The sequence below is a fragment of the Limulus polyphemus genome, unplaced genomic scaffold, assembly GCF_000517525.1.
Source record: "Limulus polyphemus unplaced genomic scaffold, Limulus_polyphemus-2.1.2 Scaffold3351, whole genome shotgun sequence".
NCBI classification, from domain to species: domain Eukaryota; kingdom Metazoa; phylum Arthropoda; class Merostomata; order Xiphosura; family Limulidae; genus Limulus; species Limulus polyphemus.
Window position 1 is genome coordinate 25,252 of NW_013668961.1, and position 10,865 is coordinate 36,116.

General features: G+C 34.0%; 1 protein-coding gene across 1 annotated transcript; it reads left to right on the forward strand.

Moving 5' to 3' along the window:
* Positions 1-6,851: 6,851 nt before the first annotated feature.
* LOC106469197 (probable G-protein coupled receptor No18) lies at positions 6,852-10,646 on the forward strand. Its single transcript, XM_013929664.2, has 2 exons — positions 6,852-7,104; positions 8,794-10,646. The coding sequence occupies exon 2, from the start codon at positions 9,032-9,034 to the stop codon at positions 10,310-10,312; it is 1,281 nt and encodes a 426-aa protein (XP_013785118.1). The 5' UTR covers positions 6,852-7,104; positions 8,794-9,031; the 3' UTR covers positions 10,313-10,646.
* Positions 10,647-10,865: the final 219 nt, after the last annotated feature.

The window sequence follows — 10,865 nt, forward strand, 5'->3', positions numbered from 1 at the left end:
ACTGGTAATGTTACGGCTGGAGAGATATGTAGCACTCTTTCCGATGACGGATATTTGTTTAGCGAGGTCGTTTCGAAGACAGAAGCCTTCAGTGTCCTTACATGAAAGTGGAAGCAAATCATATGGCAGAGCTAGGAGGAGAGCGATGGATTTGAAAACCACATATCAAGCAATCCGTTTTTTTTTGTTTGAATTTCGTGCAAAGCTATTCGAGGGCTACCTGCGTTAGCCGGTCATAATTTCGAAGTGATATACTAGAGAGAAGGTAGCTATTCAACACTACTCACCGCCAACTTTTGGGCTGCTCTTTACCAACGAATAGTGGGATTGACCGTCACATTGTAACGACTCTACTGCTGAAACGGCGAACATGTTCGGTGACGGAATTCGAACCCACGACCCACAGATTCCGAGTCGAGTGCCCTAGCCACCAGGCCATGCCAGGCTTAGAAAATCCGGACAAACGGTGTCAATTGCAAAATGAAAGCTACGAAAGAAGGTCCTCTCCTTAAAGAAAACAAAATTGCGATAAAACTGTGAAGCTTTCGTTAAGAAGGAAGATGGGTTTGAATTATATGAAGGTCCACGGTCAAAGTACTCACAATTTCCCAGAAAAAAATCCAAATTAACGGTTAGTTTTAAAATAAAGATGTCTTTAATGGACTTTTGAGCCTTTGGTGTACCTAACTGTCGTATATTGCTAGGTTTTGTTTGCACGACACGTCATGTGTTATGTGTTATGGGTTAAAAAAACAACAAAAACATGTCAACATATCACTAATTCATTATCTATTTAGAAGTGCGTAATGTCAATATCTGTTTTATTGAAAATTAATATTCAAAGTTCAAAATCTCCTTTTCTTCTGACTGAATTTGATGTTTTCTTAAACTAAACAGATTTCAAACGCTTATTGATGTTGTTATTTAAGAAACTTGGTTTTTAAACTTTGGCCTTCTTTCATAGTAACGCACTTTTTTAAGCCTGATATGTTGTTATAGCAACAATCTCAACGGGTAGTCGGCGTAAACAAACTATTTTAATATACGTATGTATATATATATATATATAACTCAACACTGCGAGTATGTACGCAGCAGATCCGTAGAATCTCTTACGTCTCATGGCATTAAAACACTTTTCCTTTTGGCGAGTGCTACAAGTTTAAATGTTTGTCACTTTTTCCGTAAACGGAGCCTTACAATAACACTGAAAGAAGATCACTTTCCTTTTTTTTTTTCCAAAGACAGCCTAGTGAAAAACGAGTATATTAGTTATTCTTATGTAAACGTTCTGACGGTTTTAGGTTACTCTACAGTGTATGAAAAAGTTTGAGAAAGGAAACGGACAAAAAAAGGGCAAATATTTGTTTTTTAGACCACTTCTCAACATATGTTTAATAAAATTGTAAAGAAGTTGGACATATATATATATATGTTTATAAATAGATAAATATATATCTATTTAACAATTTGTTTATGAAATGTTTGCTCAGCTTAAAAAAGAACTTAAATTATCAGAAATTATTAAAGTAGGATATTTTTTTTCTAAGGGAAACGATAATGAAATTTTGACAATTGGTGCAGTTGTGTGACAAAAACATTTTTTTAAAACGTGTATTTATGTTATCTGATGTTACGTATTAGAATTTCAAATGGCCTGAAATTGAGTTAACTGATAAATTTAAATTTAGTTGTTAAATTGTACTTTGGATTTAGCAGTTAAGTAAAAGCCGATATATATAGTCAGTTTATGATATTTGTCAACAAGATTGATGCACACAGTTTTTTTTTAAACACAAATACGTTTTAATATACACAAAAACGATACAACTTACAATAACAGTTATTACAAACAATGGTTTATAAACAAAAGTTTCACAAACTTAGAAACAAACTTACTTTCTAGTCTGGAATTTCTTCGATATCTTATCGAGCGTTCATGATGAGCGAGTTTATTACGAGTTGACGTAGTTATAATTCACTTAACAGCTAGCTAGCTTTGTCCTTCTTTATTCACCAGCCACACACGCCGAGTTTTCCACGATGAATCTATATAATGTTTTAGTAAAAATACTAATGTCCGATGAGAATCCACTGAATTGAAATTATTTGTAATGTTCGAACTTTTAAAGGTTCCTGGTCAAATATCTGAAATTTTCCGATTGGTAAACGTTATATTAAATGCGTATTGCAAAACTCCCGACTATTCTTCAGAGTTATAGAAGATTTTCGAGAGTAAGAATCAACAATATATGTATGTACGAAAACGCTTAAATGTAGCTCAGTATTGTTGCATAAAACTGAAATTTCTAGAAAGCCTCCACACGCCTATAAATATAACCAACGCGACGAACCAAAAAAGAAGAGTATCTATTATTAGTATGCTATAAACTTTGGAAGCTATAACTGTGATTATGAGTATAAGCTATGTATGTATCCAAATATAAATTTAATCTAAACAAATGTTGATATTAAAATAAATATAAAATAACAAATTCGTTAAACTGACTTAATAGAAATTTGGTTGGCTTGATGACACTAATTTACGGTGATGGCAAACTAATAATTCTGAAGGATATTTGCATCTAATAAAATGTTATTAGAGATATCTTTATTACTTTATTGAAAGTTAATGAAACATAAAGACTTAACTGGTAAATTATTTGGCATGAAGCACACTAAATATTACCATTATAACACGCTTCGAGTTGCTTTAGCTAATCAACTATTGTGGATATTATATTTATTTATGTTGACTTTAGACTCTTGAGCACATAATTATCTTAATTCTAGACTATGCCTCGACATTTTCAGTTTAATTTACGTACGTTTTATGATTTTATCTTGTAATGTGATTTTTCTTTGCATTAATGAAGTACTGAATAATAATAACTATTACACATAACAAAACTAATACTAAACACAATAGCCACGATTATTGTTAAGTAGTTTTCTGTTAAGCACAAAGCTGCATAATGGGCTACCTATGATCTGCCCATTGTGGGTAACGTAACCAGAATTTTAGCGTTATAAACTCTGATACTTGACCGCTGAGCCGGCAGGGGTCTTATCTGTTAGTAAGCCAAACCACCACCAACAACAACAACAACACGGAAAACGTATGGTTTTGAATGTACAGCTCTACTTTGGCACAAAATTTGAAAATAAAAATTATGAAGTGTAGCCTCGAATTTATTTTAATCAAGATTTGTAAGAGTTAATTTTAGCTATGCTTCTAACTCTTTGTAACGTTAAAATATTTATATTTTAAGTAACCAGATATGGCAATAATATTAATAGTTATACTATAGCTGAGGCATCATTCTTTATACCACTTCAGCGTTCTGGAAGTGTTACTAAGGTAACAGCTCGGTATTCGTCGTTTATGGCAAAAACAATTGGCATGATCAATCATAAAAGTACTTTTCGAAAAAAAAAGTGTGGTTACGTTTTATCTAAATAGGTACTGTTAAGTATTTTTTTGTTTTGAGGACAACTTGAAAACAATCAGTATTTGCCAGTAGTCGTTCTTTGTTTGTTCGTCATTTCTCTAAGGTGAGAAATGGAGTTGGAGCGCAACGTTTAACCAGCTTTCATTTTCAAAGCACAAAAAAGTTGTTTGCAGTTGTTTTTTAGTGAAAAGCTAATGAGCTATCTACACTTTGTCCACCGCAGGGAATTGAACCCTGGATTTTAACGTTAGAAGTCCGTAAGTTTACCGCTGACCTACTGGGATGACACTACAATAGAAATTTCATAATAAATTTGCTTATGATTTTAGTTCATTTTCTTTTCGACAATTCTGTAAACAGCAAATGCATTTTTAATACATATGATTTCTATTTTAGGCCAAATCCCGCGCTTTGAATTTCCAGATTTTGTAGCTGATTACAAAAGGCATTGGATTTTATTAGCCACTACTGATCATGTGCCATTTTAAACCCCTGCTTCTGTCTTAGTCCCCCACTGGCACAGCGGTATGTCTTCGGACTTACAACTTCAGAAACCAGGTTTCGATCCCCGTGGTGGGCAGAGCACAGATAGCCTATTGTGTAGCTTTGTGCTTAATTGCAAACAAACAAACAAAGCTTCTATCTTGAAATTAAATTAATTACCCGACAATTGTCCCCGGATACTGTAGAAGCTGATCTTTATTTTATAATGAAATAAATATCAGTTAAAACTTATTAAAAGAAAACATTACAATCATTGTATTTTTTATTTGGTTATATTTGAAAATCAAATAGCAATTAAAGAAAGTATGTTACTGTAAGAAAAGTGTTATTATTATTATAATGGAAGGTCACGTTTGATAAAAGGTCAAGCGAATATGTATCAAAGTTCAAAGTCACAGTGTTATATAATACACTAAGGCGACATTCTAAGAAAGGCGTAGACTAATATATGCGATATTAACAGCCATTGGTGCCATTGAATTACTGTTGTACAATGGCTACATTATTAACTCAATAACTTAATTACTGACATACTTAACAAAAATATTAAGCTTTTTTTTACTTATGTGGAAAAAGTACGTGCCTGTCAAAATACCTAATTATCATGAATTATCTTGACTTTGTTAATAGTTTTTCAAATAATTAATAATTCGCTTATAACACTCACAGCAATTCAATGTTTTGTATTTTACATATTTACACGTTTACTGAAAACTTGGATCTCATTAAAAATACCTATTACTTTCGTGACAAGAGAAAACCATGCTCTTCTCTCTACAACATGGTGCATCTTTCTCTGTCATCCCTAAAGTGATGATGTTATTCGAACACATAAATGAATTATTTATTCTTCTTCTAGAACTCCTGGATCAATATAGAGTGGAAGATGTTGTTTGTGTCAATATAATTTCTCTTGTTGATGACGTGAATTAATCATTTCGAACTGGACAATTATCTTTTTTGGCGATCAGTAAAACACCCATTAAGATCCTTATTTGTACGAATATAAAATCATTAATCATTTGGTCGCATAGCCTAGTGGTTAGCATGTTCGAGCTGTGAATCTGAGGGTACATGGTTCTTGGCTCGTTACCACAAAAACGCACTCCACAACTTGGGATTGTGGCTGTGATATACAAGCGATAAGAGGTAGCTTAAAGGTTGGCAGTGGGTGCTTTTGACAAGCTGCTTTCTCCCTAGCCTATAATTTCCAAGTTAGGGCCAGCTATGTCGTATATAAACGTACTATGTGTTTTCTACTTCCCTGTATATATATAGTAATATCGAAGTATTCAAAATATGTTATCTTGTGCTATTTTCACACAACGTTGGTCAAAAATGTTTCAATTCCTCTCAATTTAACTGCACATTGTACAGCGTCATTCTCACCGAAAAAGTATCACCTTTTGTTTTCTCGTGGGAAGGATAGTTACTTGTAAGGTCACCTATTGTGAGTGAAGTGATACAGGTATCTTTTCCACTGTCGGTCACTTTGCCCATGAAGTTAACGACCTCTCTTGCATTTCTTTGGGGAATGACCACTGATGGGAGTAGTACTAGTTTCTTTGGGAAAGTATGGTGACAAATTTTTAAGTAGCTAACGTGAATTTTATTGACTGTGGAACAAGATCACAAGGGATTTGGTCTGGAATACGATCTTGAGATATAGAGTTTGGAACCTGAGTTTACCGAGTTACTGTTAACTCTTCAGTAAAGGAAACCCTTTGTAACCGATTAACTATACATTTTAACTGTTTGTTTTAAATAAATATTGTTTATTGTGATTGTACGTTTGTATTCAGTTTTTATTTATCACGACTTCTGTAGTTAAAAAACATAGAATTACTTCGCAGTAAATATTTTGTTGAATCTCCCGTTATTAGCGGTACTGCCTTGTTGCTCTGATTGGAATAAGTCTTATCTGAAAGTACCAGAGCTATACGCAGATAACCCCTTGTATAGCTTTGCGCGAAAATTTTGAAAAAAACAACCAATAATTTTATTTAACGCTTCTTTTCTTAGACGTCTTAGGATTTTCAAATCTGCTGTAAGAAATCAAAATTTATATCGGACAAAGAAAAAAAAAAGGATTGTATTCTGCATGGCCAAGTGGTTATGGCGCTCGACTCGCAATCTGAGGGTCGCGGGTTCGAATCACGGTCCCATCAAACATACTCGCCCTTTCAGTCGTGGGGGCGTTATAATGTGACGGTCAATCTCACTATTCGTTGGTAAAAGAGAAGTCTTTGAGTTGGCAGTGGGTGGTGATGAGTTGCTACCTTCCCTCTTGTCTTTCACTGCTAAATTAGAGATGGCTACTGCAACCAGTCTTCGTGTAGCTTTGCGCGAAATTCAAACCAATTATTTTCTTATCCTACCGTAGAATTAATTTATTTTTTATACTCAGGATTTCTATAAATCATTCGCAAAAATACTTAATATAGCAAAAGCAACTGATGCAATCAGAAAAATAGTAATTAAAAACAATACTGACTTTTAAAAAACTTTTAAAATCTCGAGTTGTGTACCTCCACACTACTTCTAACTCACTATTAATGGAAACATCTATAGTTCGTTAAACTTTACATGATGTCTTACTTTGAACAGAGAGAAATCAGTTCTTTACTAATTTTTGTGTTAGTTTTGAAATGATATATTAGATTAAAAATGCGGCAAATCTCCTAACTGGGGTGATATACTCGCCATCAGATGGTTCACTATAAAAATGACCAGTTTGACGGTATTGATTAGATCAAAGGTTTGACCAAAAGAGGGCAGGTTTGTCGTCTCCCGATGTATGCAATGCACTCGTTACGAGCTGGTAAATATCTTTCTTCGTGGACAAAAGCTTCATCAGGGGCTCATTGACGTGTGTCTAGTAAAGAAAGATAGATCGACATTTGCACTGAGACAGAATAAACACGTATTATATCCGTAGAAATACGTGAGTGAAAAAGAATTCCACTTGTCTGAAGGTAGAAGACTAAAAGAACAAAAAATAGGATATTTCTAAGGTGAAGATTTTTCCGTGTGATTTAATAAACACTAGAGTGGAAGACATACTCATATCTTGTTTAAGAAAAACCCAGTTATTTTAGTCTCCATCTTATTCCATTCTACAAATACCTTTTGAATGTCCTGGCAATAGGTAAGCGTCTTCCGAAGTCTTCCAATTTTTGGTTAGAAATGTCAATGTATTTACTTAATGTTGTTAAAAGTTTGTGTAAGTTTTACTTACGGTTTAATCTTACTTGTTTCCATCCTATAAACAAAATAACATTATTAAAGGAATCGTACAATCATCTAATTTTTGAAATACATGAAACATAATGTGTGTGTTATGCAGTTAAGTCAGCTGTATAGATTATATATCAGATTATTTTTATATTTGTGCCTACTCAAATTTAATTTATAATCTTAAACAGTTCTCTAAACAGTTTTTACAGTTTTTGTAACTTTGTATTTATTTGTTTACACAGTATTAATGTTTTATTATTAACAAGGACATTTTGGTTGCTTCGAAAAGACAGTAACAGGTCCGTATTTGAAACTGTTCAAGTATTGTGATACCAAGAATTGTTTTGTTTTCAGCTAGAACTAGCCAAATTCTCAAATATGTACATTTATTATAATTTTGGACATATTTGATGAGAACAAATATTCTTTGAAATTTCCCCTAGTTGCATAGCGGTATTTCTGCGGATTTACAACGCTAGAATCCGGGTTTCGATACCCGTGGTGAGCAGAGCACAGATAGCCCATTGTGTTGCTTTGTGCTTACCTTCCAACAAACAAACAAACTTCTTTAAAATTAACTTGCATCACAGCAAGAGGGATCTGATATTTTTTCGAACAAATACAACATTTCCTCATTTGTTTTTTAAAACAGCTGTCATTTACTTAATTGAACAAAAGTCAAAAGTTGGTACATAATGAAAATTGGTGCATGTTTATACATCATGTTCAAATGATCTTTCTACGCATTAACAATCCTTATATATCGTATACTTACTAAACGATTGAGCCACAAATGCACCTTCATTGCTAACTTAAGAGAGATAAACTGAATCATTTTGTGATTGGATTAAGCAGGACTATGTAATTCATCAAGCTTTTTCAAACTTACAATCTAATGGATGATATTATCCAAGAAGAAATCTGATGATGAGGTTTTATCATACCAGTTAAAAAAACACAAACACACCTATTTGGCATGAACTATATTTCCAGTTTAGCTACACTCTATAAAGAATGAACGTACTGAGTTGCTGACTCTTTTTTTTCTCTGATTTTTATTATAACTCATGTGTTTACAAACAGACTTCTATAGTTCGACTGCATATGATTATATTTCATATTCCAATTATATTTTTATAAGTTTTTAAAGATGAGTTCGAAAATATCGCAACCTATGATTTTAGCAAGTCTTCTTTTGAAAGTATCGGTGTATTTTTTCAGTCATTCATATTAATAATATGCGATAGCGGTACAACAAATTAGAAATAATTTATGTTATCAGCTAGCCATAACTTTAAAATTATCAGGTTCGAAACTTGCATTAACTAAATTTCGCCTGTAATTCAGTGAGGTTAATATAAAAGATTATTGAAATAATATGTCATTAATTAGAAGAAATAAGTTAAAATTATTGACATTTAAACTGTATTGAAATTATGAATCTTTAAGTTCATTTTCAATGTTTACTTATCCAGATTGTACATGCAATATTTACAAGATTATAAAAAAAGTTTAATGTCACTCATAAAAATGAGAAACTTTATTTGAGAAGATTTAGGATCTTTCTGGGACTTAAAATTAAATATCATTTATATTTCAGCCAGAAGACTTCATTTTGGACATAATGTTTCCAAACAAACCCTTTAAGAAGACTGGTGTTAAAGTAATCATTAACTGAACCCAAAACAACAAAGAAAGAATACTAATAATAACACAAGTTCCAATAATATATGCCTATCTTCAGTGGCTGAAAATTTTCTTTGAAGAAGAAAAGTTAAGAAGAAGATAGGGTAATACCGAAAAGCTGGTAATCTGACCATTCTGAAAACAGAATATAAATGTCACAAGCTTCAGTAATTACTGCTCTATCTGTGTTAATTGTCTTGACTTTAGTAGGCAACACTTTGGTTATTGCGGCTGTTGCTACAACGCGTCGAATGCGCACTATTACTAATTATTTTGTGGTGTCACTTGCAGTGGCTGACCTCTTGGTGGGTCTACTCGTCCTTCCTCTAGCAGTAATCCAAGAAGTTCATCACTCCTGGCCCTTAGGAAGAGTAGTTTGTGAGTTCTGGATTTCTATGGACGTGTTATTATGTACTGCATCTATTCTTAACCTTTGTTGTATCAGTTTAGACCGTTATTTCGCCATAACATCTCCTATGTCTTACGTAGTTAAACGAAATTCCAGATTAGCTGTAGTTATGATATGTGGAGTTTGGGTCATGTCAGCACTAATTACGTGCCCTCCCATTTTTGGCTGGCATGACCCTGGTCGGCAGAATGCCACTGAATGTGCGTACAATAGCAACAAGGGCTACGTTGTATATTCTGCTCTGGGGTCGTTTTATATTCCCGCGCTGGTCATGGTCTATGTTTATTGGAGAATATTTGCAGTTGCTCGTAGAAGAGAGACAGTACTGACCACAGAAGTCAAGACCTCCCTTCAGAAGGGATCGGGGGACAATAGTGATGCTCCCAAGCTAACTTATGAAACTGAAGATGACCCAATGCAGCCTACATCAGAAGAAAAGAATGAAGTATATGCTCTAACGGAGCCCTTCTGTAACGGGAAAGATCAACGAACAATATATGACAAACCTGCTGGGAACCATACGTTACCTAAGTCGATTTCAATGTCAAGTAAATCATATCTTACCAGATCTGCCTGCAATCGAGCTACCAACGGGAGCAATTTTAGAATAACATCACGATTCTCTACCACCAGGTGGAGAGACAGAAGCTGCTCATACCGCGGCGTTAAGAGCAGATCTGGAGTAAGAGAAGACACAGTTAGAAGAAGACAGGGCTACGAACAAGCAGCTTTTCAGCGGGAGCGACGTGTGGCGAAATCACTTTCTGTGGTCGTTGGAGGTTTCATTGTGTGTTGGCTCCCTTTTTTCACCCTGTACATTATCAAACCTTTCTGTTTCGATTGCCATATACCTCAAATTTTAGACTCCTGCCTCGTCTGGTTAGGATGGGTAAATTCTGCCATCAACCCCTTTATTTACGCTCTAAACAGCAATGATTATAAGAAGGCTTTCGCTCGACTGACAATCGACAAACTTCGTAGGAGACCAAGACGGCGAAATCGAAATATTAACAATTTTACTTAATAAACTGTTTCAATAAGAACAATCATGGATAATTTATAATAAACTATTTGTCACTGCTGATCCTGCTTATTTTATAGAAGTATCTCGGTAGCATGAACCGAATGCATAGTTCTATTATTAATGTTCCAACTGTTATATTGCCAATAAAGGAAAGATACAATTAATCATTTAAACATAAATGCAATGACTTGACCGGTTCTCAAAACACGAGAAAGACTCATATAGATTTTGGTTCAATGAAGTATTTTGTAGCATTAAAATAATTTGGAATCAGTATCAACGTTCGCTTTCCTTCTCAAACAGGTAAAGCAGCTTCTAGCTTTTAAAGGTTGCTGAAAATTGAGGGTACGTTTAATTCTTATATAAAATACTTAAATTCTCTAAAGACTTTAAGCATGCAATAAGAAATGTAAAAGCAAACAACAAGAACCACCACCTTTGACGACATACACGCGCGAGCTGCGCGTGGAATCTCGTGTAAACCGATAGCAACATCAGACGTGATTGGTTCAGCAAATTTTGTTATGCAAACAGAAGACTCAAGGAAGTTTAA

Excerpts from the sequence above, each read along its gene's own strand:
- LOC106469197 (XM_013929664.2), top strand. The coding sequence starts at position 9,032 with ATGTCACAAGCTTCAGTAATTACTGCTCTATCTGTGTTAATTGTCTTG.